A 27,576-nucleotide genomic window follows, 5' to 3' on the forward strand; every position below is an offset into this window, starting at 1 on the left:
GAGCGCAGCGCTGGAGGAGCGACACCGGCGGGGGACACGGGGGGACATGGGGGGACACGGGGGTGACACTGGCAGGGGACACGGGGACGAGGGGGACGACACGGGACACACACAGGCATGGGACACAGGGGAGACATGGGGGGACACTGGAGGGGAAAATAATTGAGGGACACGGAGGGGCACTTGGGGGACATGGGGAGGGGAAGACACGGGGGCGACACGGAGGGGGACACTATGGGGGACATGGGGAGACACGAGGTGGGGGCCATGGGGGGACACAAGCCGGGACCCGATGGGGAGTCATGTGGGGACATTGCGGGGAAAAACGATTGGGGGACACGGGGGGACACGAGGGGTGACATGGGGGAGACACGGGAGGTACACGAGGGGGAGTCAGCACGGAAGAAGGGGGGATCACGGGGGAGGACACAGAGGGAACAGGGAGGGGAATCGTGGGGGGACAAGGGGGTGTCACAGAGGGCTGTCACAGGGGGAGTCACGCGGGAGAAGCCGGGGGAAGTCACAGAGACACCCACAGGGGACTCTGTGACATGGAGAGACATCCACACGGGAATTATGGAGAGCTGTCACGGGGGGAGCCACGGGGAGACACCCGGGAAGGAGAGTCACGGGGTGTCACCCACCAGGGGACACACAGGGAGAGTCACAGGGGAGAACCCAGGGGGGATTCACAAAGAGACACGCACGGGAGAGTGACAGGAGGTGCCTCGGAGGGGACAGCCGTGGGGAGACATCCATGCGGGAGTCACGAGGAGTGTCACAGAGAGACACCCACGGCGGTGTCACAGGGAGTGTCATGATGGGAGACTCACGTGGGGAGTCACAGGGGGAGTCACGGGGGAAGCCATGGGGAGAGATCCACAGAGAGAAACCCACAGGAGGAGATCCGTGGGGAGAGATTCAGAGCCAGAGAGACCCCACTGCAAGAGAACCGTGGGGAGATCCACGAGGAGACCTGAAAAAGCCCCTCTCCCACCCCATGGCCACCAATTTCCCACCCCACGGACACCCATTTCCCACCCCACGGACATAAAAGGATGGGAGACAGGTGAAAGGCGAGCCCGGTGCCGGCCATGTCCCCGCAGGGAAGTGGCCGCTGGCCCGGAGTAACCAAAGTCATCTTTATTAATTGCGGCGGTTCGTTACAATAAAAAGGGAGCCACGTGTCACGGTCACTGCACGGCGCTGGCCGGGGTGGGGGCCGGGAGACCCTTCCCAGGCACATCCCTAAATCCGGGGTGCAGGGGGAGTGGGGTGGGGAAGGGCTTTGGGTGGCTGGGTGGGCGCTGCCGTCACGGAGGTGTTTAGCACCGACGGACCCCCCGGGAGCGAGGGACCCCAGCGAGGCGTCCCCCAGCTGCCTCTGATCCCACCGCCCTGCCTGAGGGCCTGGGCAAAGTTTGGCCCCAGATTTCGGGAGCTCCCTGGCACCCACTGGCCCTGCCCTGGGGGGTGGCTGGTGATGCTGCGTGAGGCTGCTGGCGTGGCGGGGTGAGGGATGGGGGAGGTCCTCCCCCCTCTGGCGCCAAAAGGGACGCTGAGGGGAACAGGATGCTTGGAGAGGGACTGGGAATGAGGATAAGGACAGGGATGAGGCAGATGCAGCCTCCTGCCCCGCCACACTGCTCTGCCCTGGAGGGGACCGCTGGGGACTCTCCACCCTGTTCCTGGCTCTGTGCACAGTGATGGGGGAGCTGGGAACAGCCACATCCCAGGATGTCCCTTGGCCCTGAGAGGCATCAGGTACATGACAGCCCTATCCTGGGGTGTCCCATCCCACTCCAGGCTCCGGGAGCTCGGGGGGAAGGGGTGACCCCCTGAGGGGGTCTCTAGCAGCCCCACAGTCAAGGGGCAGCTGCTGGCCATGTCCACGCTCCCGTCCCACCCGCTGGAGTGGTCCTTGTCACCGCAGGTGGGAACGGGCTCACCGGGGAAGCATCTCCCACCTGCAGCAAGGCAAGGGGGGACTTTCCCTGTCCCTGGCTAGTGCCACATTGCAGCGGTGCTCCCGGACTCCAGGCTGGCAGGAGGGAAGGACGGACAGATGAGGGATGGACTGAGGGGAAGGAGGGCTGAGCGGGAAGGGGAGAAGCGCGTGGCGATGCTCCGTGCGAGGGAAGCGGGGCGGCTCGCCGTGACCGGGGGTCTCTGCTGCTCTGGCCCGTCCCACCAGGCAGGACACAGCGCTGGTCACGTGTAGTTTCTGGTTTATTCCTTGGGTTATATTTATATATGTATATAGGGGAAGGAGCCCTGGGTCCCCACGGCACCTGAGCCGCGGGCGGGGGGAGCAGCGAGGGGACCCTTTTGTCCCCACCGCGCCCCAAAGCCTGGTGGCGGCAGGGCAGGGCTGGGGGGCTGTGGCTGGGCAGGGCTGTCCCCGCCACACACCGGGGGATTGCACTGAGTACAGAGAGGCGGGGGGGCCTGCCTGCAGCCCCCTCCCCTCCAGCCCGGCAGGGCCGCGTGCTGAAGGTCACCTCTCTTTGGGTTGGGATGCAGGGGCGGGTGTGCAGAAGGGCTGGGGAGCGGGAAGGGGACAGAAAGCTGGGACACAGCCCCAGAGAGGGCAGAGGGAAGGAGAGCCCCGGACCCCAGGAGAGGCTGGCAGGGGCATGCGGGCGGCGGGGCAAGGGGACGGGGCAGAACCGGGCTTTGCGTTCGCCCGCCGTCGGATCCACGAAAGGGCTAAGATAGAAAAGAGAGAAGCTGTGAATGGGGCCAAGAGCTGCCCCAGGGTGTCCCCGCGGCCCCCCATCACAGTGAGCTACGGCCGCGCCGTCCAGTCCGGGTAGAAAAGCGGAGGCTGCGGTCACAGCCGGGTCTGTGCCTCGGGGATGTAGATCTCGATGCTGTCCGCGCTCTCGGTGGCCGAGCTCTGGCGGAAGGACGCCGCTCGTTTGGCCGCCAGGAGCCGCTTGCGGGCCTCCTGCCGCTGCCGGTCCACCGAGTCCAGGGAGCGCTCCTTCACCGGGTGCACCTTGGAGCGCGGCGGCTTCTTTGGTATCGGGGGAGGCACCTTCTTCTCCTCCTACAAGGACAACAGGAGCTTCAGGTTGGGACCTCCCGGGAATGGGTATCCCAGTGGCTCGCCACAGCTGCTGCTGGGTGTCAAAGCTGAAGCCATGGTGAGAGACTCCACAAACCCTCCCACATGTGCCCAGTTGCAAGGCAGGACTGCACATCCCTTCATCCATCCCGTGCCAGGACCCTGCCCAGCCCTTAGCAGGCAGCTGGGATACGTCAGTGGGAGAACAGCCCTTCTCTAGCCTCATTTCTTCCCAGCTCTGTTTCCCAAGGGTTTGCTAAAAGCAGTTACCGGTGAGAGCCCAGAGGTGGTTTGGGTGCAGATGTGCTCGGGGAAGAGGAGGGAGGGAGAGATGACAGGGACAAGTGCTGGTGGCAGTGCCCTGCCCTTACCTTGGGCTCCATGATCTTCCACCCATTGGCCTTGAGCTGCTGGAGCTCCCCAAACTTCATGCTGACGTCCTCAATGGAGAGCTGCAGGAGGTCCCAGAAGCCAGCCAGGTCTTGGAAGGTGGGCACAGGGAATGCATTGGGATCCTGTGGGGACAGATGGACAGAGTGTCATCCTTGTCCACCCGTGGGACACCAACTCCCAGTGCTGTGTGGGTCTCCATGTCCAGCTCTCCTCCATGGTGGTACACAGTCACTGGCTGAGGGTATGAGACTCCCCTCCCCACCCCAGCTGACCCCTGGCACCGCTACCCACACTCACCATGTTCTGCTGGCAGAGGCGGTAGAACTGCTGCACTTTCTGGGACATGAGGAGCTGGGCACTGCCCACAGCGCTCCGGATCTTCTCCAGGACTGGGGAGGAGAGCAGACAGTCATGAGGAACTCAGACCCCTCCAACGTATCTTGTCCCTTCCCTCTTTCAGATCCCTCTAGCCGCAGAGGGTTTCCCGGTGTTTCTTGCCCTCACCCAACCTCTTTAACCTTGGCAGGGATGCTCCAAAGTGGGCGCACTGCAGGACCATGACTGTGCCCCCCCAGCTCTCCAGGATCCCCAGCCCCTCTGTTCGCTGCAACATCCCACCCGACTCACTCTCCTCGGGCAGGTCATAATCCTCCGCCTCCCTCTCCATCTGCTGGCACCAGCCCTCCATCTTCTCCACCTCTGCCTGCAGCAGTTTGATGAACCACTCCCCGTCGCGGTGGCACGGGGAGGCGCGGCCGGAGTCGGGGAGGCTGCGGGAGCCCCGCTCTATCCAGGCGTCCCGCCGGGGCACCTCCACCGTGTCGTACTGCAGCTGGTAATCCTCGCGGTACGCCCACTGCCCCTGCGTGTGCACCGTCTTGTACACGGCGTACTGCCGGCCCGACTCGGGCTCCGAGGAGTGCCGCTGGAAGGGCCGCCCGAACTGCAGGGCTTTGTCCTCGGTGGCCACGGCCAGGCCAGTGAAGCCCTCGAGTTCCAGGTCCGCCTGCACGCCCGCAGTTACGCTGTTGGAGCGCTTGAAGCGCGCTCGCCTGCGGAGAGGGACAGCGTGGGGACACTTGTGGCCAGCGGGGATTGCCCTGTCCCCCACCACCCCGTCAGGTACCGCATTGGGAAGGAGCAGGGTGAGGGATGCCCGCAGGCAGGATGGGGCTGGGGATGCCGGGGAGGATCCTGGAGCATTCAGGGCCACAGGGACAACCCTGAGCAGCTGCAATCTGCCAGTCCCTCATCTCCTGTGCTCTTAGCCTGTTTCCATGGCTACCAGCACTGGACCGAGGATGGAGAGGAGCGTGCACCGGGCTGCACGGGCACAATGCCGGAGCTCCCCTCCTGCGGGCCATGCAGGTTCTGGCACACCTGGCATTCCCATCCCAGCCAATATGTCATGCTTAGCTGCAGAAATGCCCAAAGGTTCATCTGCACCTGGCCCAGGATCAACGCTAAGGGCTGAGCACAGCGGAGGAGATCAGCACAGGGCAGGAATAGGGTAGCCCTTTTTCTGGGCAGCAGCGAGGGCAAAGGAAAGGCCACATCCTGCCCCAGGTGGGGGCAGCTGGCCTGGGATGGGGGGGTGCTGAGCTCTGGGGTTTCAGATGGAGAGGAGAGGGAAAAGATGCTGTGGGATGGTGGTGGTGTGTGGAGGTCAGGAAGCCCCTGGAACCCCAAAGCCTCAGTGCAGCAAGTGTGGCAGGTCTCAGCCCTGTCCAGCCATGTGATACCTTTTATCCTCCTCCACCTGCACCCCGATGGAGTGGAACTCCCTCTGGCTCCGGCTCTCCGTATCCGAGTCAGAAACGGCCTCCACCTGCCAAGGGGCAGAGGGAGAGCGCTGGAGGGCAGCCCCGAGACACAGCATGGTGCCTCAGCATCGCCCACACCACTCGGGCAGCCTTGCAGGGACAAGCAGAGCCCACCTGGACACCGATGGAGGGACGCCACTTCCGCTGCCGAGCCAAGCTCCGCAGCTCCTCCCTGCCAGGGATGGCCTTGATGATGAGTGTGGAGGGCTTGGGAGCAGAGCGGGGCTGGACCGGGGGCAGGTCGAGGGCCACAGCCGTCACCTTGGAGCTCTCCAGGCTCTCGGCCGAGTTGCAGCGGGCCGCAGCATCTTTGGACCAGGCGGGGCTGCGGGTGACCTCGCTGGGCAGGTAGCTCTCGTGGGTGGACTCGGTGCTGCTCTGCGCCGTGACGGAGATGAGGGGTTTGGCTTTGGTTCCTGGAGGGATGGGAGGTGGAGCTTTTCTGTAACTGAAGGCTGTTGTGGGAGAGGCGCAGGATGAAAAGGCACGTGAAAACACAGAAACTTGCTCATTTCCCGCCACGAACAGGGGCCCCTGGGAATGGTGCCCATCTCCTCCCACAGGATTTACCCCTCAGCTGGCTGAGATCTGGGCTGGAGCTCAGAGGGGCTGTTTGGCCAGTTTTTGGGATTGGAAGACTCCCCAGACCCACATTGGCCGCATTGCTGCAGCACCCAGCAAGGGGCAGAGATGGGGACAGAAGTAGAGGGAAGGAGGGGATGGCAAATGGGCACTGGGGACACCGAACAGCCCCTTGGCTGGGGCTGAGGCACGAGCAGGATGCTCACACCCTCTGCTGGGGGCTGTAGGGGTCGAGGAACAGGAGGAGGGGCAGCAGCAGCCCTTGGCAGGTGCCCAGGTGAGCAGGCAGGGAGATGTGGGGGTCCCTCACGCGGCTGAGCCCTCGCCACCCCCCGGGACTCACAAGTGCTGGGCTTCAGGATGCTGCTGGTGATGGGCGGCCCGGGAGGGGCCGACATGGAGAAGAGCGAGAGGCAGTCGTCGTCCTGGGAGCAGCCCGCCTGGATGGCCCTCAGGTAGCTGTGGCTCCGCATGCGGAAGCAGCCGGGCAGGTCCAGCGCCTCCACGGCCTGAGACTCCACCTCGCCAAAAACCGACTCACAGACGGCCTCAAACTGGTGGTTGAGCTCGTCGTTGATCTGGGGAGAGCGGTGGGTGAGGCTGAGCCAGGGCAAGGGATGCTCAGAGCGATATCCACCACACCCAACCTGGCCCGTGGCACCTGTGCCGTGGAACGTACCTGGCCGGTGGTGAAGGAACGCCCGTAGCTCTGTCCCCGCGGGAGCATTCGCGGTGGCGTGCAGCAGCTGGGACAGTTACAGATATATGAATCAGAATAGTGCCTACTTGCAAACCTAATGAGAGACAGTGGGAATAGAAGGGATAGCACCAAAAGCAACACATTCCAGCAGAGCATTTGGAAATGCAGCCGCAGCGATGCTCCCGCCGGCCACCACTGCTGTCCCCACTCCTCACTGCCCCCAAAACTGCCACCCGCTGGGACTGAGGCACATCCCAGTCATCTCTTGTTGAACATGCCTCTTCTCCCCATGCCCTGCATGTGGCTGCAGCAGCAGGTCCCCCCCAGTGCCCAGCACAGCCATGTCCCCCCAGTGTCCTGACACAGGACAGGGACAGGGCTCAGTGCTGCTGGACTGGTGAGTGCAGCTGTGAGCAGGGGTGAGTGAGTGGGAACAATGCCATGAGAAGGGACAATGCTGTGAGCAGGGACAGTGCCGTGAGCAGGGACATGCCACTTGTCCTCCCAGGGAGCCCCGCTGCTGCGTGCAGTGCTGGGACAGGGCCAGGAGGCAACTGCCCTTACTTGGTCCTGGCCTGGTCGGCGCTGGAGGAGCGGCGGTAGCTGTCTCGTCGCGTGGCTGCCCTGGGCAGCACTTTGGAGCTGATGTCCGAGTCGGCGCTGTCCTCATCGCCCATGGCCTTGATGTAGCTGCCGCTGCGCATCCGCCGGCACGGGATCTCCCCGTCCTTGCCCGCCGGGTAGCCACTCCACTCGTCCTGTGGCACCTGGAGCAGGAGGCAAGCGTGGGAGGACGCGGTGGCCGTGGTCCCACAGGTGGGATGTGGAGCCATGTGCCAAGCCCAGCCCAAATCCAGCACATGTGCCTGGGTCCCCTGCCCTCCCCACACACCCCAGAGCTGCAGGGACAGACCCTGAGGGCTCTGACCCCTTTGGAAAGCCCAGGAGAGCCAATCCCTCCTAGCAGCCACAGCGCCCCATTCCCACAACGCGGGGCGGCGCAGCAGCTCCCACCTCACAGCCCCCCCGGCAGGAGCGTCTGGGCCAAATCCCACCCATGCCAGCACAGCACCCGCCTGACGTATCAGGCACCAGTCCCACCACGTGCCGCTGACGCCAGCACCACGGGGTCCTTACAGGGCAGTGGCAGGGGGACAGTGTCCCCTGGGGCCCACGGCGAGGGCAGTGGGGCCAGCACCCTGCCCCGGTGTCCCCGCTGCCGGCAGAGATCAGCCCCGGCCACCCCCACCCCTGACCAGCATGGCATTGCTGCTCCCTGTCTCCTTCCCCCGGGAAAGGGAGAGAAGAGTTAATTAGCTTCTAATTGGAAGGGGGGTGACCTAGAAGGGAGCCCTGTGATGAGGCAGGCGGTGGCACCCAGCCAGGCACACAGGCTGGATAAAAGCAGTGAGGAGGGAGCAGGGGCAGGGCTGCTGGTGGCCCTGAGCTGACAGAGCTGGTCTGACCCCAAATCCAGCACAGGGCAGGAGGCAGCAGATGGGCTTCGAGGGGACAGCAGGGACTGGCAGAGGACCATGGAAATGGGGCACAGGCACTGGGGACACAGAGCTGGATCATCCGCACAGCACCCCAGGCTGCCGGATGGAGGGTCCCAGCTCTGGCTCACCCCATGGCACGGTCAGCCTGTCCTCTCACCCTGACCAGCCCCTCACCTGCAGGTACTGATACGCTCGGTCTTTGGCCTTTGCATCCTGAAGCATCAAGGTCTTCTCGGTGCCGCCGGCGCTGGGATAGGCTTCACGGGCCTGGCTGACGGTCATGGTGTGCCAGGCACTCCTCTTGAGCGTCTGGCCATCCAGAGACATGGACATGCCGGCACAGGCCAGGCATTTTCCTTCCCCGCCGCCCTTTAGACTCTTCAAGGTCAAGTCTCTGAAGGCACTTTCGGGAGCGTCCACGCAGTACTGGGTGCCCTGGTCAGCGGCATGCCGGCCGGACACCATGTAACTGCTGTCGCTGTCCAGGTTGTCGTCGGAGCTCCACCAGCCCAACATCTTGGACCGGTGCCGGGAGTCCACCTTACGGTCCTTGCTCTTGCTGCGCTTGCCGTGGCGGGACTGGTGGTGGTGGTGGTGATGGTGGTGGTGGTGGTGGTGGTGGTAGCCGTCCCCGCGGCCGTCCATCTTGGCGCCGTTGTAGTCCCGCTTGGCCGGCGCCTCCAGGGAGTGGGACTTGGCGAAGAGCTTCTGGACGGAGTGGACGAGGTGGCGGATGCGGCTGGGGCTCTCGCTGCGGGGCTCGGCGCCGCCGGCCCGGGGGTACTGCAGCGTGTGGAAGCCGTCGTGGTGCAGCGGCAGCTGCTTCTCGAACTGGTCCAGCAGCGTGGGGGGCAGGCGGTTGATCTTGCTGGAGGGGTGGGCGGTCGCCATGCATTCGTCGCAGGAGTCGTAAGGCTGCTGCGCGTGATGCATCCTCGGGAAGGTGCTGCTGGCGCTGGCGGAGGGCGGCTCGCTCAAGGGCCCGCCCGGGCACTCGCTGGCCGCGCCGGGGCTCCTCGCCGGGCAGTAGGGATGCTCCAGGGAACACGGCTCGCTGGGGCTGAGCAGGTACGGCGGCCGGCCCTCGGGGCCGTGCGGGATGTAGTCGGCGGGATGCTCGCAGTCCTCTGGGATGCAGCGGCAGCGGTGGCCGGAGGAGGGCTGTGTTTGGCTACGCTCCCCATGGTAGCCCTTCATCATTTCAGCACCCACCCCATAGCGTCGGCATCTTGCAGGGATGTCCCTGCAGGCTCATCTGTGGGGACACAGAAAGGCAGTGTGAAGCTCCCCTCTGCACCCCAGCACCAGCAGAATATTGGGGCTACCCCACAGGAACCAGCTGAGGAGGCCGGGAAGCTTCCAGGGCAGGATTCGGCCCTGGGTGAGACCCTGTGAAGCACCAGAATCCTGTTTTTCCATGTGGCGACAGGAGAACAGTGCCTGGGCCAGGCACGAGGGGTCGGAAGGGGCAGTGGGAAGGAGAAGGTGCTGCCAGCAGCGATGCAGGCAGCAGGGCCTGCAGACGGCGAGGGAGGACACGCTGCCATCAGCAGATCCTTGTTTTCTTCTCCAACACCAAATATTGTGAAGTGTTTCTCCGTTAGAAAGCGGCTCTGGCTGAGTTTTTCAGCCGTTGCGATTCACAGCGCCGCTAATGAGCTGCCGCGGGGCGCGGGGGGGCCACGCTCTGATGTCTCCATCCAGCCCCGCGTGGAGCTGTGAATGGAGACCCACTATCCAGGGTTCTCCTGCCCTGCCAGCCCTCTGGATGGGGAGCCAGGAGCAGAGCTGGCTGTGCTGTGCGAGGAGCAGCCCCAGGCCGAAGCGGGAGGACGGACGGCATTGAGCCAGGCTGAGCCCGCGCCAGCCGCCGGAGCCGCCTGCACCCATGGAGGTTTGCATGCCTTACGGTCCCTCAAAGGCTCTGCCTTTGGTTTGACTGTAAATGAGGAAATTACTTATTCTCCAGAGTGTCTCGGCTAATTAACAGGCATAGTTAACGCTCTTGTCATCATATTTGGGCAGGGTGCTGTGGGCAGCACGTCTCCGAGACTGGCTTCAGGGAAAGGTGACCGTGGGATGTTCCCTGCGGCACGTGGGGATTGGACCACGGCGACTGGAAACCAGGGACACTGGGAGGGCCAGGGCTGTGTGGGAGGGGGTTGTGTCCCCGAGCAGCCCTGGAGGGGAGAGCGGCTGGGGGTCCCCAAAGGGTGTGGGGGCGAGCAGCAGTGCCGTTTTGGCCCTGAGCAGCAGACGGGGCTCTGGGAACGCGTCTGCCCCAAGCCACCATCACGTTTATTCCCAGCTTCGAGGCTGGATGGCTCCGTCCTGCTCCACTCCCCACCCTCACATCCCGCTCCTGCTCTAACAAGGCTCTCTAATTGCTGCGTCTTAATCCGAACGGAAGGATGCTGCAGCTGGTTCAGAAGATGCCTCTCCCCTCCCGGGAGAGCTGCTGCGAGGTGCAGGAGCAGCAGCGTGGGATGGAGCTGCCTCCCTGCCCTGGGATCGAGCAGCAGGATGGAAGGACGGACAGACAGACAGGCTCCCAGCCCAGCTCTGCCTCCGCGGGCTGAGCTATCATCTCCTGCTCGGGGAGGGAAGCTCCCAGCTGATCCAAATATTGCTGCCGCGGCGGCAAGAAGGAGTCAAAATATCTGCGGAGCCCGTCAGCACGAGCCCGCCGGGCTTTTGTGCTCGGCAGGTGCAGGAATTCAACAAAGCCGGAACCGCCGGCGAGGCAGCGCCGCAGCTCCCCCGCACCTGCGGAGCGCTGGCAGCGGCTGGGGACGTGCCGTGGTGAGGGATCTCTGTCCCAGCTCACCGAGGCGACTGTGCCCTGCCCAGGGACCAGCCGGGCCCCCTGAGGGCAATCTGGGGATGGAGAAGAGGTTGGGAGTGATCCCGTGGGGCTCAGCACAGGCAGCGCAGCTCAGGGTCCCCATTCCCATGTGCCAGCGGGGTGTAGAGGATGGGAGAAGCCACTGAGCCCACCCCTCTCCCCTGTCCCAGGAGGGCAGTGTGGGCAGGAGGATGGCACATGGTGCTGGGGCAGCCAGCCAGAGCGTGGCTCACGGGCAGATGGCCGAGAGCTGGAGCTCTGTCCTGCCGAAGACCAATCCACTGCGCAGCCCCCGGGATGGAGGGATTTGTGCCACCGAAGCGCAGATTTAAGTCAGGGGGGAAAACCCAGCCCAGCTGAATTTTGTGCCATTTAACACCAGGGTAATTACCACCAGTGGGAACCTACCGCCCACACAATTATGTGCTAGGATAAACTGGAAGAGCATAATTACCATTACAAATAACTCACTCCTTGCCTTTATTGCACCCGGAGCCTGGAGAAACTCCCACCAGCGACTCCCCACCACCCCCTCTGTCTGGCATCTCTCCCCACGATGAGGGTCAGCACAGGGAGGAGAGGGGCTTGTAGTCCCTGTTGCTCCAGGCCATCCTGGAATTCAGCCTCCTGCTTAATTTCCCATAGGAGCATTTGGCAGAGGCAGTTCCACCTCCCCGCAGCTGCCCCATGAGATCCCTGCCTTGGAGACAGCGCCGTGCCAAGGCCCAGGGCTACAGGGATTCAGGGCAAATCCACCAGGAGCCTGAGCTTCCCTGGGACCCCAGAATGTTCCCATCTTTCCTCCAGCTCCAGGAACACCAGCGGGGAGGTGAGAGGACATCGAAATCTCAACACAGTGTCTGGGTCTGGCAAACTGCCCTGGCGCAGGGCAAGACTGGGTTTTCCAACACTTCCAGGTCTAAACCAAACCTGCACTTGGGGTGTCCTGGCCCCTTGCCCTTCCCCAGCAGCCTCACCACGGGCAGCCCACGCCGGGGTCCCAGTGAAGCCTGTTGGTGGCACTCACCGCCCGGCGCTCAGGGGGATGCTGTCCTCATGGCCCCACCAGCAGCAGCTCCTCCACGCTGGGAATTCCGGGGGCAGCAGGCTCTGGGGGAGGAACAGGAGGGGGATGAAGCCAGAGCAAGGGTGTTCCTCCCCAAAACCAGCCTGACCCACCTCCCTGTGTATTTTTTATCAGCCCAGCCTTCCCTCCTGCCCCGAGGCCACCCCACACCAGCGCAGCAACGGGGACATCTCCGCACGGCCACTGCCACGTGTTTCACTCAGTTTAGCCCCAAAACCATCCCCAGTCCCATCCTGTTATGCAATTCCCTGCCAGCGGGTGCCAGAGCCGGCCCAGCGGCCACCTCGCCATCGACTTTCATTTGCTCCGGATCCGGCCGCTCGCTCCACAAAGCCTCCTCCCGCCACCCCGGCTTTCCAGCGTCACCAAAGGGACTTTTTTCCAGCTTCCAGCCCGGGAGAGGCGCGAGCTCGGCCCGTTCTGCTCTGCAAATTAATGCGAGGTTCTGCCAGCTTGGGTCCTGCTGGGGACCTTTATGGCTTGGGATGAAAGCGGGAGAGAACAAACACGCAGCATGAGCGCCCGGCACTGAGAGAGAGCTGGAGCCGGGGAAAAAAATAAAATAAAGTGGTTTTCCCACTTAGGGGCTGAGCAAATTTGATCTACGGTCGTTGGAAGAAAATAAATATGGGATACCGCCAGGTCGTTTCCGCCGCGCTTTTAATCTATTTACTCTTTCCCAACTCATTGTAAGCGAGGAGGATTGTGGAAAGCAAACATTTTATTTTATTACTAATTGCTCTGTTATTTTATGAGGCTGAATTAGTAAAATTTACTCAGGCTGGAGGGAAAAAAATGAGGGGCTTAGTAAGCGATCACCTAATTTAGCACAGAAAGGGGAAAGGGAAAGGGGAAAGGTGAAGAAAGGGAAAGGGAAAGGGAATGGGAAAGGAAAGGGGAAAAAAAGAGGAAAGGGAAAGAGAAAAGGGGGAAGGGGGAAAAGGAAAAAGGAAACAGGAAAGCGGAAAGAGGAAAACAGTGTAAGCAGGATGCAAAGATCACAGAGAATGCACTGGCTGCAACCAGGAAATCAAACCCAATTACTGTTAATAAAAGAAAACAGAGCAGCTGCAGGCAGGCACTGCCTGCAGAGGGCTGCGAGGGGCAGGATCCAACCGGGCACCGCTGGAAAAAAGGGATGAGGCAGGATTTTTAAAAAGTCATGAAAGATGAACACGAGCCCAGGAACTGCAAATATGAGTGGAGCAGGAAGTGTTTGCTGAGGCCACTGAGAATGGTGGGCAGCACCATGCAGCCCAGTAGGACTGGCTGGGACCAGACAGAGCTGGGGGGCTCTGGCACCCCAACGTAACTGGGGTACTCTGGCACCCTCACATAACTGGGGGGCTCAGGGACCCCGAGGCTGGTCGCATCTCCCCTGGCTCAGCCTTGCCATGGCACATCCCTTCTCACCAAGCACTGGCGCTTCCCAGGCACCAAACCCAAATCCGTGGTGCCTCGGGGCTCCAACCCAGCGCAGCAGCCCCGCTCCACACCCCGGCAGGCTGAGGACAGGCCGTTCGACGGGCTGGGCACGTTATTAAGCACATGATTAATTTTGGCACCAGCCCCAGCTGCCTGACAGCTCCTTCTCCAGGGCTGGGAGAGCGAGCGCGAGAGGTGCTGCCTCTGCTGATGCAGCGGTTGGTGGGATGAAAAATCCTGCAATGCAGCACTGCTTCTTAATGAGCCATTTGTCTTTGAGTCTTCTTCACTCATTACCATGCCGGGAGAGGGATGGGAGTTGCCCCACGTCCCCATCTGAGCAATTACTCCTGGAGCAGAGCGAGGAAATACGGCCACGACGCGCCCAGCTGCCAGGGATCCCGGCACGGCCGCCAGCGCTGGGACTCCCCACCACAGCACTGGTGACTCTGGCTGCTGCCACCACGGGGGGACTGGAACCCCCTTCCTGCACAACACACACCGCCCAGGACCACCCACGCTGGTCCCAGACCTGATTCTCTAGGGACAAGAGCCACGCTGCTGTGCCAGGTGTGCAAGAGAGCTGGAGCATCCTGGAGCTGCCAAGGCAAAGCCAGTGGGGAAAGGAGATTGGCTTTTCTTCTCTGCAAAGCCCAAACCCAGATCTTGGTGGAAGAGCCACATCTTCAAAAGCCCTTTAGGATGGGGAGCATCTGGGCCTGGCAGCAAGATCCCAAGAGGTTGGCTGAGAAGGAAAGAGGTGGCATGGGGAATGGGCCATGGCAGCATCCCTGTGTAGGAACAGGCAGAGGAAGGGCTGGCAGGGGTGAGCAGCCCCGCAGCACAGCCACATCCAGCCCCCTCAGCCCCACAGCAATGCTCATCCTGCCCACAGGAGCCAGGACATGACATCAGCTGCCAGAGGTGTGACCTCCCAGCCAGAGCATCAGGAGCTCAGCTGAGAGTTGGGAGATGACCCTGGAGGCACCCCCAGGCAGGCAGGCAGGGCTCTGGGGACCCCAGCCCACGCCAGCTGGCACAGGGTTCAGGGCGCTGCGCCGCACGGATGAGCACCCATCAGAGGTGATGCCCACGGACAGCTCCCCTCCCACGGACACACTCGACATCTGCCAGCACTGCCTGGGGCCAGCGGCAGCCGGCAAACTCCTCTGGTGTCCCCCAGGGCTTGGTGGGAAAGAGGGTCGTGCAGGTGACTCCGGAGAGCCCAGCAGAGGCAGAAACCACAGGCTGATGTTCACCTGCTGCAAAGGGAAGGGACGAGCAGGGACATCCCCCTGTGCCGCACTCACCCTGGGGGCTCTGCCCACATTACCAGTGGGCACCTCACTCTGGCACCCAGCGGAGCCCCGGGTGGGCAGTGAGCTCCAGCATCCCCAAGAGTTACACCTACCTGTGCCAGAGGCACTGGGGGCCATGGCAGCCCCCTCAGGCCCTGCAGCTGTGCCAGGAGCCCCAGCTGGCAGCAGTGCTGGAGGAACCCCATTTCCCCATCACCCCCATTTTCCCCTCCCTCCCGCACGGAACCACCAGACGGGCTGTGCTGCCGAGGCTTAAAGAGCCACTTACCCCCCCTGCCATGCCGTGTAATGACTTAAGCCAGGGATCACTGCAAAGCCTCTTTGGGGCAGCACAGCCTTCGCACTTAGCGTGGCAGCAGCGACAATATCTGGCCATCTCCTGCCCATTCCCTCCCAGTCCTCGGGCAGGCTGGTCCTTCCCTCCCCAGCTTCACTCGCACTGAGCCCCGGCAGGCTTGGCACTGCCATCCCTGCTCTGCTCTGCTAGCTGCTTGGCTGAGCCAGGGCTCTCACCTCTCACCAGCGCTGCTCCTCGTGCTGTTTTCCCCAGCACGAGGCACTTCCCACTCCAACCCCAAATAACACCTATCCCAACCGGTTCCCTTCACAGCATCATCCTCTCCCACGGCTCTTCCCGCAGCAGGGCTGCAGGGCCCGGAGTTTCCAGGAACGGCGAGGAAGCAGAGCCCTCTGTCCCCGTGCCAGCAGGGATGCTCCGGGCCATCACGTCCCATTCCCAGGCTGCATCCCTTGGGGCCAGGGCTGGGATGAGCACAGCGAGCCCGAGGCATGGCACAGCCCAGCTCGCCAGCAGAGGACCCAAACTGCCGCTTTAATGGATGGGCTTAATTTGCAAAGCTGATGAAAACCTAAATATTTAAATACATAATTCTGCACAATGCTCTTAGCGCGGGGACAGAGCGAGGGGAGGAGGGGCACGGCTGGTGAGTGAGGACACGGCAGGCTTGGGGGATTCTCTGGTGGGACCACCTGGATCACCTGGGCAATGACATCACAATGTGGGGACCACGCACACCCTTGCCCCTGTAGCCAGCAGCACCCCCAGCGTGGGTACCATGGGGAGCTCTGCTGTTGGCACTGGAGGTCTGCTCCACCACCAGAAGCATCCCAGAGAGAAATGTGGGGAAAAGGGAGTGTGGTCCAAGCTGGGGGGCTGTGAAGGGCAGTGGGACGAGCCCCCATGGAGATTACACCACCGATATTCCTGCTACAACAGCTTAGAGATAAAAGAGATTTGCAGGATTTACCAGCAATACAAATTGAATATTTAATTTTAGCTGCAGGGGAGGAGCGGGGGCTCATCCTGGGGGTGCACGGAGGTGTGCAGGTGATAGGCCCAGAGAAGTGTTTCCAGCTCTTGGGGGAAAAGTGATGTCAGGGCTGTCCCCACAATCTAAAGGGGCTGGGCAGTGTCAGGACTGTCCCCAAGAACCAGTGGGACCAGACACCCTCTGGCCAACCTGTCCCTAATCCCTAACTCCACTTGACGGCTGGCAACTGTGTGGAACAGCCTCTGCCAGCACGTGGGATCTGCTGTGGGATCATCCTTGGATGAACCATGTGTGTTCATCCCCAGGGATGCTCTGGGGGTGCTGAGGAGGGGCTCTCACCCCACATGCTGCCCCTGGGCCAGCCCTGAGCCAATCCATGGCTGTTTTGCTGAGCTCCCCTCTGCCCTGACCAGGATGTACCCAACAAGGCTGTGCCTGGGCAAGGATATCCCTGGATGAGGCCATTTGCCAGGCAGGGCATGGAATTTGCAGGGAATGGGGCTGGAGGCAGCAGGAAGGGAGACAGAGCTGAGTATCCTCTGGGATGGGGTGGAGAAACCCCCCAGGGAACCCAGCCATCCCCTTCAAAGCCAAAGCAGGAGCAGAGGACAGGCAGCAACATCCCCCAGCCAGCTGTGGGAATGGGGCTGCTGGCTGTCCCCAAGCCCAGCACGGGGTCCCCATGGGGCCACCGAGCCAGGTGCCCGTCCTGGCTCACCACTCCGTGGCCAGTGTGCCATGCCAGAGCAGGTGCCAGTGTGGGGCGGGCTGGGGGAGGACAGCAGAAGATGAATGAGGGAGTCGGGAGGCTAATGGCATTGTCTGGAAAGTAGGTCGTGTGCTGAGCAAAAAGATATTTATATCAAAGCTCGTTCCCCCGCAGAAGCTCCCGAGCCGGGTGCAGGCAGAACCACGAGCCCGTGGCCACCGCTCCGCACCCCCGTGGCACCCGCGTGGCACCCTCGTGGCACTCCACACCCCCACGGCACCCCCTGCCCGGCCCCACGGCCAGCTCTGCCACCCTGGGCACCCCCCAGCCCCGCTCAGGGTGGAAATGCCGGAGGTGAAGCCATCCCGATGGAATGGGAGCCACGGCAGCTCTTTGCCTTTTGCTGACCTGGCTGCAGGCGCCGGGCGCTGAATGGCACCGGGTTATTTTTATTTTAACGCAACATTTGCCAAGGTGTGACAGTGCCCTGGACACTCCCCAGATGGGCACAGTCAGCCCAGGATGGCAAAGCAGGTCCTGCCCAGCCAGCCTTGTGCCAGCTGCACCTTCCTGGGCCCTCTCACGGCACCCAGCTCTCACATCCTGCATCACCCCTGACCTGAGCTTGGGCCAGCTCTCAGCGTTGTTGCAAAGCTCAGCCACCTCTTCTCCTGCTGGGAGGAGACCTGTGCTCCAGGATCTCTCCCTCACCCCTCCAGCCTTCTGAAGAAAGCCAAAAAATCATCCCAGTGAGTCCAGACAGAACCAATGCCAGCCAAAAGGTTTTGCCCCCGCTGGCCATGCTGCCCCAGTGGCTGTGAACACAACCCAGCCAGCAGCCATGGGGCCACCCAGCCCTGCTCTCCTGTCCCCATCCCCATCCCACACCTGGCAGCCTGCGATCCAGCACGGGAGCAGGTTCATTTCCCTTAATAGCTGTGTCGGCTGAATTTACAGCCTCGCTTCGAGTTATTAATAATAATGGCCTCACTCTTAAGTAGGGCTTTTCATCTGCCTCAGAGCCCTTTCCAGAGGACGTCTGCAGCATTATCACCATTTTATTCTCGTTTCAGTGGGCACAAGAGTGAGATGGAGAAGGGGCAGCTGATCCGTGGTGTGGAGCGCAGGGTCCCGAGGGGAGCCCGGCTGTGGAACCCCCAGGGAGGCTGGAATGCCGAGGGCCTGTCGGGATGCAGCCACGGCTCCTGCCAGCCCTGCCGTGGTGATTTACACCGGCAGCGAGCCCGGGCCCTGCCGCATGGATAAATCCACTTCAGGCAGCAATAAACCAGCGTCACCACATCGGTAATCCGCAGCACTCCCACCGCCGTGAGAAATCCAGGGCCACATGTGCCGATAAATCCCAGACTCGTCTCAGCAGGGAGGTCCCTGGGGTGGAAATTCCCAGTGCAGCCGTGGCCGGAGGGGTGGGAGCAACCAGGCTCTCGGGGAGATGGCAGCAAGGGAGACCCTGGGGATGGATCCTGCACATGGGACTCGCAGCAGCCACGTGGGACCGGGAATATCCCCGAAACGCCCCCCTCGTGTCCCCCCGTGATGCCCACCCACCCCGGGCGGCTCCGGTGTCTCCCTGCCGTGCGCCACAGCGGGGCCCGATGGGCAGATTTATTCCCCTGTAAGAGAGCTTTGATCTGAAGTTATTTTTTGTTTACTAGCAACAAGGTATTGTAAATACATCTTTGCCGATAATTATAGAGTCTGGGCGCGCACCTTAATCTCCATAAAATATCAGATGCTACAATTTGCCTGATTTAATGAGATTGGAGGCTGATAAGCCGCTGAGGTAAGCTGTAAACTTGGGGGGGAGGAGGGAAATGATTGCAAATGTGCTAAACCGCCTTCGTCCTCCTCCTCCTCCTGCCGCTGCCACGTGCCCAGCCCGGCAGCGTGTGCCCAGCCCCGTAGCCCCCTGCCCAGCTCCCGGGGTGTGCCCGGGCTGCGCCGCAGCAGCTTCACGCAGGGATGGGCATTTAGGGCAAACAGAGCTTTTTATACAATTTACCTCATTAAAACTCCAAGAGCTGAGCGCGGCACCGGGCTGAGGCCGGGGGCTGTGCCTCGGCACACTCTGTTCCCCGTGGGCTCCGTGCCATGCCGGGGGGCAGGCAGCACAGCCCCAGTGCCAGGCCGGGTCCATGTGCCAGCCGAGGTGCGAGGACAGTGTCCCCAGGGGGCACAGGGGCACGGCTGGGCTGCACATGTGTCCATGCATGTCCATGTGGGTCCAGGCATGTCCAGGTGTGTCCAAGCATGCACAGCCCTACCTGGCACCACCAGCCATGCCAAGGGCAAGCTGGGGTGAGGGGTCCGTGCTGGAGGGGGACCCACAGCCAAGGCCACCCGCCTGCCTGTGTGCAGCCCTCACACGGGGGTCTGTGGGGTCCCAGGTGCCCGGGGGGGTTCCCCTCCTGCAGGGTTGGGGGGGCCCTGCCTGGAAAGCAGGAGGCTCCTCCCGGTAACGAGCAGCACCGTTTCCACAGCAACCTTAAAGGCCCACGGCTGCTGCCTCACTAACGGCCAGGCTGTGGCATTTCTGGGGGACACCCAGCCCGCCCCCCCTGCACAGCACCCTGGCCTCAAACAACAGCACCCCGTTCCCCCCACACGCAGCAGCCCCCAGTCCATGTCCCCCAGGTGGCACCTGGGCTCACCCACTGCCCCCTCCCTGCACTGAGACCCCAAAAGGATGCAGACCCCTTGCAGCAAGAGAGACAGGACCCCCCAAACCAGCCCTGCTCCCACAAGGACGTCATGAGGAGCCAGTGGTGACCTACAAATGTCAGGCTGACGGGTTAATTAATTTCCCTCTTCCTCGGGCCGTTATCAGATGGAATCAGACGTCACCTGAGACTGTTAATTGGGCTAATTATTCCAGTTTCAGATTTTAAATAATTAGTTACTGTTGACTACAGCCTGACTTCCGCAGTTTTCTAAAAAAGGTCAGATGGTTCCTGGATCCCAAAAGCCGAGAGATGGGGTGGAGGGGCTGCAGCAGGGGCCAAGCACACCGAGACCCCTGTGCCGGCTGGGGACACTGGGGACAGTGTGGTTCCCACCAGTGCCTTGTGCTCACTCTGGAGCTGGCAGGAGAGGGACATCCTCCACCTCAGTGGCAATGGAGGGAAGCCAGGAGAGGGAAGGGGATGTGGAAGAACAGGGTGAAGGGTGGGGCGGTGGGAGGGAACCCCTTCCTCCCTCCCTACCCCAACATGGTGACAGCTGCCTCAGGCTGAGCTCCCTGACCAGGCCAAGCCACAGTCACCCCCCAGCAGTGCCCAGGTCCCAGCAGGCACCTCATCCCTCCTGGTCTGAGTCCCCAGGGATGAAATCTCAGTCCAGGGTTTTCAGCAACTGATTTTCCCACAGGGTTTCCCAGCTGTTCAGCACCAAGACACACTCCGGACACTGGACAGTGGGCAAACGGGCAGCACCTGCCCTGCAAAGGGTGATGGTGGCCAAAGTCATACCTGGCGCCCAAGGGCTCCCCACAGGGACTGGCTGTCACCTGCCCAGGACATTGCAGAGAGGGACACGCTAGGCAGAGGGACAAGCAGAACCAGCTCATCCCCAGGCTCATTCCCTCAGGAACACCATGCTTTCTCCCAGCCTCATCCCCGCTATTAATAGCCCTCACTAGCCTCCTCGGGAGCCATTTGCATATTTGATTGCAACTCCGGGGCGGGGCAGGGCCCTTCAATCAGCCGCTCCCGCAGCCTCATTTGCATGGGTTGACATTTTGTTCTGGGAGCAGTGACACCGGCACTGCGGTTGGGGACACGGTTCTGGGGGGCCGAGGTGAGCACAGTATCCCCAGCCAGCAGCGCTGCCCCAGGCACTTCACATCAGCCAGCCTGTGCCTACCCCGGAGCACCAAGCAGGGCCGGGAGCCCCTCCCTGGCTGTCCCAAACCTGGCAGGGACTGGTGGAGCCCTGGTGGCCCATGTCCCCACGTGCCCTGCCCTGCCCTGCCCCGCTCTCCAGCCCGACTCGCGACACCCCGTCCCTGTCCGACCTGCCCGGCGGGACGATCAGCAGCGCCCGGTGGAGGGAAGGCTGTGCCCAGCCCGGCGGGCAGGGCGTGGGGTGACGGGCACACCTGGGGGTGGCAGGGCGTGGGGGTGACAGGCACAGCCCTGGGTGGTTTCAAGTCCCACCAGCCCTGTCTGGAGCTGCCGCACATCAAAGGTCAGGGGCAGGGCGGGATGTCCCCAGGGAAGCGGGGGGACCCCGAGCCCCAGCGCGCCCGTGGGCACCCCGAGGGGAGCGAGGGTCGCCATGCCGGTTCTGCGGCTCAGACTCGCGGCGTGGGGCAGGGGACGCGTCGGGGATCAGCACCGCGGACAGCGCCCGCCTCCAGAGCCACCATGGCCAGCGCCACCATCGCCACCGAGGTCAACACTGCCACCACCATGGCCACCACTGCCTCTATGGCCACCACTGCCTCTGCCATGGCCAAGGCACCGCCGCCACCATGGCCACCACGATGAACTCCCACCACAACGAACTCTCACCATGATTAACTCCCACCACGACCACCCCTGCCACAGCCACTACAGTCACCACTACCACCATGGCCACCACTGCCACCATGGCCGCCGCTACCACCACTGCCACCACGGCCACCACTACCACGGTGCCACCACACCCCCCGACAACCTGTGCCACAGGCAGCAGTCCTGCGGCCTCGCCAGCAGCCCCTCTCGCAGCCCCAGGTCAGGGATGTGCCAGACAGCGGCAGGAGGAGCCGGGCGGCTCCAGGGCCCCGGGCAGACACCGCCGGGAGCTGTGTCCCAGGACGCCCTCGCTTCCCCCAGGCTCTTGGCATCACTTGGCAGGAAAAAACAAGCCAGGGTGAGGCGTGGGATCAAGCCTTATGATGACAGGGATCTGGAGAGGGCTTTGCTGCTTCCCTCCCTCCTGCCTCAGTTTCTCCTCCAAGAAAACGCACCAGAGATACAGGTTTGTGTCACGGAGAGGCAGGGTGGTAGGGGAAACCACGGAGAGGTACAGAGGGACCCAACTGCCACTGTGACTGTGCCAAGGAGCGAACTGAAGACAGGCAGGGCTCGAAGCACAGATGTCGGCACCGGCTGTGCCGCTCCCCGGCAGCGGGGCCGTCTGGCAGGCAGAGCTGGGGCTCCCCGGCTCCATCCGCGGACCAACACACAGACCCGCTGAGGGGACCCTGTCCCTCGCATACACGGAGGTGCAGCCCTGCCCTGCTCCCCACACCCCCAGTGAACAGCCCCCCCACCTCGGCACACCTCCTCTCCCAGCGCACACGGCTCCCAGCCCCCAGCTCAGCACACACCCCCCGGTGCACACAGCCCCCAGCCCAGCACATTCCCCCAGCACGCACAGCTCCGGGCCCAGCTCCGCAGGGAACGGGAGCAGAGACCTCGGGGCTGGGATCTCCCCATCCCGGTTAGGCGAGCTTCCCGACTGTGCCGAGGCTCGTCTGAGCGAGGGCTGGCCGGGAGTCACAGGCTGCACACCGAGATGAGAACGTGGCTGCCAGGGAGGAGGACTCGGCCATGAAAGGGTTAGGGCTGTGGGCTGCCTGGGGGCTCCCTCTCTGCCTGGGCCGGGGGGGCTCGCTGAAGTGGCACCGCTGGGCACAAAGCAGGGCTCTCCCAGGACTGGGGCTCTGCAAGGCACGGAGCCCCCTGCACGGAGCCAGGCCCTCTCCTCTCCTCTCCCCTCCCACCCACCACCCCACTCACCCGCCGCCGCTGCTAAGCCATGAAGTTGCCGGCCTGGGCTCGGCGGGAGCCGGAGGATGGCCGCTGCACGGCGGCTGGATTCCCACTGATCCTGCAGATTCCCTGCGGGCTGCCCATGCCGCGGCCAGGCCGCGCAGCGAGGCCGGAGGCGTCCCCGGGGTCACGGCCACCCACGGCAGCGCGGCGGCGGCGGCCACGCTCCGGGTGCCGACACCGGCAGCGGCACCTTGCAGCCGGCGAGAGGCGGTGGCGGAGCCGTCGCCCCCGCGCGCTGGGGACACACCCACGCGCGCTCCCCGGCGCGCTCGGCCACCCCCGCGCACCGACACGCACCCCCGGGAAGGGGCTACCCACGCCGGCAGCGCCGCACGCCCACGCACCGCCCCGCACGCCCAGACGGACACGCAGCCCTGCACGCCGACCGAGGGACGGACACCCGGCCCTGCATGGCCAGATGGACACGCGGCCCCACACGCTGATGGACGGACGGACGGACACCCGGCCCTGCACGTCCGGACAGACACGCGGCTGCTCCACAGCGCTGTATCCCCGTGCACCTGGATGACCACTCGGCCGTGTGCACCTGGCTGCCCCCACAGACACCCCCACAATGCTCCCACCCACAGGGTCCCACACACCCCCCACCCACACGCTCCTCTGCACCCCACAGCACCTGAGTGCAGCCCTCGCCCCACCAGCTCCCTGCATTCACACCTGCTGGCACCCACTGTGGTTCTCCTACTGTGGGGTGTCCCCAGTGTCCCCCCACCCAGAGAGGGCCCAGGCAGATGGGTGTCATGACACAAAATGTGAAACATGAGGCCACCCCTCAGCTCAGCTGCACCGATGGCACAGACCTGGGGTGCATCAACCACTATGGGGTCTCCCCCAACCCCATGGCTGGGGATGCCAACCACAGCTGGGACAGCCACCTCCAAGACACACAGTGTTTCCGCAGTAACAACCAGTTCACCATTCCCAAAGAAGTGTCCCAGGACCTCTTGTGCCACCACAGCACCTGCATCCCTTTGGAAAGGTGAGAGGTTCACCAGGAATGGGAACTCATCAGGTCCTGTCACACTGGGACTCAATACCTTCAGCTTTTGTAGTCCTCTCGCTCCAACACAGCACCCCCACACGCCCACAGACAGGCTGTTCTCCCCCTTCCCTGTTCCCACCAAAAACTTCAGCTAATTCCCAGCCCAAACAGCTCCTGATCCTCCAGCAGGAGAGGGCCAGGCAGGCAGCGAGGCCCCATCACCACCCGCTGCCCAGAGCTGCCAATTTAAGGCCAACCAGACTCCTGGTGAAACACTGAGTGCTGGCAACCACGCCGCAAACATCTGCTCTTCCAACGGCATCATGATTCACAGGCTATTAATTGGGGCTTGGCAGCGCTGGGAACTGTTTGCATCCCCTGGCTTTGCTCAGAGCCACAACTCGCTGCCGACAAGGTCTAGGTGCTGGAGACAGAGCCAAACCCAGCAGCGCACTGGCCACAGTGGAGCCGCACTGGGATCGGCCATGGGGCACAGTGCCCAGCTCCCAGCTGCACAGACACCCGGGAGCCATGCAGAATGAACCCCAGGAAGGCAGCAGCCGTGGTGCCTGGTGCTTGGCAGGAGCCACCCGAGTCACAGTGCCCGCCGGAGCTGGGTGGCAGCAGGCAGGCAGCCTGCTCTGACTCGGAGGGTTGGTGGGTGCTGGAGGTGCTCTTCATGTCTCCAAACATCGCTGTGTTTCCATAGGGACTCCCAGCTGCCTCTGCACAAGGTGCTGAGCCACTCTGCCCCAGGGGTGCTGACATCAAGGGGAGCCACAGAGCAGACCCTGCTCGGGCAGCACCGAACAAAGGCTGTGGGGAGCCTCCAACGACAGCCAAGAGGAATCTGAATTCAGAAGCTGATTAGAAACCATGTCATGGCTCCTTCCTGCTCCAGCATTTGGGGAGGAGTGAGCTGGGGGGCGACGTGGAAAATCTAATTAGGATTGAGGGCAGGTTGCAGAGGCGCTGACACGGGCGCTGCGGGAGCACAGCTGCTTGTGGGAGGGGGACACCGGGTGCCACAGCACCCCTGGCCCCGCAGAAATGGGGAAAGTACAAATTAATTCTCCTTAATCCGATGGGCACTTGCTCCTCTGCCACGTGCTGTGGCGGCTGACAGAGAGCAGCCTGGCCTCCCCGGGGCTCAGCTCGTGGGCCCGTGGTGGCCAGGCCCTCTCTGTCCCCCTGCCAGTGACACTGTACAGCCCTGGGAATGAGCTGCTGGGCAGGCCAGGGCGAGCAGAGGGGGCTCAATCCTGTCTGGTTTGGAACAGGTGAGCATGCAGTGCTGAGCTGTCCACAGCTCTCCAGGTGGCCCCCCCGTGCTGCTGCTCATAAAGGGAGCAGGCATCACAAGGCCATTGAGATGGCCATGGTCTGGAGGCCACTTTGTCAGCTCAGGCTTTACACCTGGTTCTTGGGGATGGCAAAGCTCAGAGGCCAGGCTGAAGGGGCACTACTCAGGGTCTGCAGCGCCAAGCACCGCTCATCACATCCCACCCCGCTCCCCTCGCCCTCCCCAGCCATGCCCTGTGCCACCAGCATCGCGGGGACGTCACCCCAGCTGCGAGGAGCTGCCACCTCCATCCACCCCATCACCGGGGTGTCCCCCGGGACACGTCCAGCCGCAGCCCCCGGCCCCCCGCCCGCCCCGCGAGTCCCCCGCTGCTGGCACGTCTCGCCTGCTATTCTTAGCTCTCCAGCGCTGCGCTCTCCCGGCAATGGCACCGTATATTACTATTATTGCTGGCTGCCAACGTCTTGAAGCAGGCAGCCAGGATCGTGATGGGGCTTCCACACCCCTGGTGACCTGTCATTCGGTCCCTGCTGGGCTCTGGTCTTCAACAGGCTATTTCAGGAAATCCAATTTGATGGGCAGAAGGAGCACAAGCCACACATTCAGCCCCTGCGCTGGATCCAGGCTCCTCCTCAGTTTCTGCTCAGATCCAGATTTTAGCTTAGCCCGTGATGGCAGTAAGGGCCAAGAGTCACCTTTGGCTCCAGATCCAAATTTCTGGCTGGGTGGGATCCAGGGTTTTGGCTCAGCTTGTTGGAGAGATGCGAGCGTCTGCAAAACCTGGATCTGGAGCCCCAGCCCCCACCGCAGCAGCACCACCTGGGCACGAGACCCCAGCACGGGGTCTGATCCTGCCCTTGAGAGTGGGCAGAGCTGGGGAAACACACACCAACGCAGCCACCAGCCACCCACACTGGCTTTGTGTCCCACAGGTCCTGGCATGGGTCTGCATCTGAGCTACTGATGGGGAGGCTGAAGGAAGAGCCCCCCAGGGACCCCCAGCCTGGGGTCTCCAACACCCTCCACTCCTCCTATGCTTTGCCCAAGCTGCTGGGAGCCAGGCCCAACAGGAGGGCTGAGAGGGCTGGGGGCTGCTCTTCCAAGCCCACGTGGCACAAGCCTTGGCACTCAGGAGGGAGATTTGGGCACCAAGCTCCTTGGAGGGAGAACACCACGGTTTTGTCACCCTGTTCCCTGCAGCAGGGATGCCTGGAGCTGGTCCTGATGCCCAGGCTCAGTGAGCTAACCATACCCAGAGCAGCCCCAAATTCGGCTCACACCAACACCTTCCCACATCAGTGCTCCCATCACCGTCACAGCCAAGAGGAGCCCCTCCAGGCTCGGATGCTCCACAGCCACTTTGATGGCTATTTTTGCATTCCCAGCCCTGCCGGTGCTGTAATAATGCTTTAAAGGGCTGACATGCTCCTTCCAGCCATGCCCATTTCCCAGTGGCTTTCCCCCCTCTCCATCCCTGCACAGACAGAGTCCTCAGGGGCTGGGAGCCAATGGATGCATGCGGGGGGACAGTGGGAGCACGGGGGTGAGAAACTGAGAAAGACAAAAAATTACATCCATTTCCTAATGGAGAATCTGCGCTGCTGACCGGATCCTTCTCCAATTTACACCAAGGGAGGCTGCCTGCTCCCAGCCCGGATTCCCTCGGGGACAGCCAGCACTTCCCGGCCAAGGGGACAGGCAGGGATCGACCATGTTCAGCTCAGCCCTGGACCCCGCGAGGGAGGTGACATGCAGGGCTGGATGTCACAGGATGAAGGGAGACCAGCGGTCCCAGCGCCAAGTAGCTCTGCAGGTTTGGCACAGGATGAAGGGAGCAGACCGACTCCTCCAACAAAACCCAACCGTCCGGGGGAAGGAAGGCGGCGGGAGGAGGGAGCACCCAGAGCCGGACCCCCGAAGCTCTGCTTGCCTGCCAGGCTGGTGTGGACCATGGCGCCTGGATGCACGGTGATGGGCACAGCTCTATCCGTGCCCCGCCAGCTCCCGGCACCTGACCGGGCATGGCCCCCCACCCAGCGCCCACCCCCCGGCAGGATGGGGAGGGGGAGCCCACCGGGCTGGGGAAGGGTCCTGGGCCTCCCGAGCCCTCTGCAGCGGGAGAACGCAGGATGGCTGGCGTCGCCATCCGGCAGAGGCTGGAGGGGCTACAGGCTGTGCCTCCCTCCCGAAAGCCTCGGGCAGCAGGAGATGGGGATGCCCGCCCGCACCCCTTCTCCCGCACCCACCGGGGAATCCTGGCAGAGCTGAGCACCACGGTACCGATGAGACGCCCCCGGCCATCCTCCGGCTCCCTCCTCCACCATCGCCCCGGTTCACCCCCGCACACCCGCTCGGCGGGGCTGGATGGGTCCGTAGGTGACACGTCCCGTTCCCGCGGGGCAGGTTCCGCACGGCTCCGGCGCCCCGCTGGGGACAGCCCCCCTCCCGCACTGAGCACCGCGGACCCGCGGGACCGCTTCCCCCCACCCCCACGCCGGGCACCGGGATCAGACCGGCCCCCCGCTCTGCGCTGGGCACCGCGGTACCCCCGGGACCGGGGCCGCCCCCGCCGCTCTTACCCCACTCCCGCCTCCTACATCCTCCGGCGGCTCCCGGGCGGTTCCCCGACGGCCCGCCGCGGCCGCCCCCGGCCCGGCTGCTCCCGGCCCGGCTCGGTTGGGCTCGGCTGGTCCCGGCTCGGCCCGGGCCGGCGCCCCGCGCGTGGGAGCGCGGCGGGCGGCAGCAT

General features: G+C 63.2%; 1 protein-coding gene across 3 annotated transcripts; it reads right to left on the minus strand.

Moving 5' to 3' along the window:
* Positions 1 to 1,070: 1,070 nt before the first annotated feature.
* DLGAP3 (DLG associated protein 3) lies at positions 1,071 to 27,576 on the minus strand. Of its 3 annotated transcripts, none has more exons than XM_085081065.1 (12): positions 27,410 to 27,576; positions 11,940 to 12,022; positions 8,242 to 9,322; positions 7,133 to 7,335; positions 6,548 to 6,662; positions 6,212 to 6,446; positions 5,401 to 5,741; positions 5,206 to 5,291; positions 4,091 to 4,515; positions 3,761 to 3,852; positions 3,442 to 3,585; positions 1,071 to 3,052 (listed from the first exon to the last, which is right to left on the minus strand). In XM_085081065.1, exons 3-12 carry the CDS (start codon positions 9,265 to 9,267, stop codon positions 2,834 to 2,836), a joined length of 2,886 nt encoding a protein of 961 aa, XP_084937191.1. In that variant the 5' UTR covers positions 9,268 to 9,322; positions 11,940 to 12,022; positions 27,410 to 27,576; the 3' UTR covers positions 1,071 to 2,833. The 3 variants fall into 3 exon arrangements, with proteins under 3 accessions (XP_084937191.1, XP_084937193.1, XP_084937192.1); XM_085081067.1 differs by having other exon boundaries at positions 6,548 to 6,614; positions 27,410 to 27,575; XM_085081066.1 differs by lacking the exon at positions 27,410 to 27,576 and adding an exon at positions 22,489 to 22,724.

This window comes from Lichenostomus cassidix, chromosome 23 (genome assembly GCF_008360975.1).
Source record: "Lichenostomus cassidix isolate B80296 chromosome 23, HeHo_3.0, whole genome shotgun sequence".
Taxonomy (NCBI): domain Eukaryota; kingdom Metazoa; phylum Chordata; class Aves; order Passeriformes; family Meliphagidae; genus Lichenostomus; species Lichenostomus cassidix.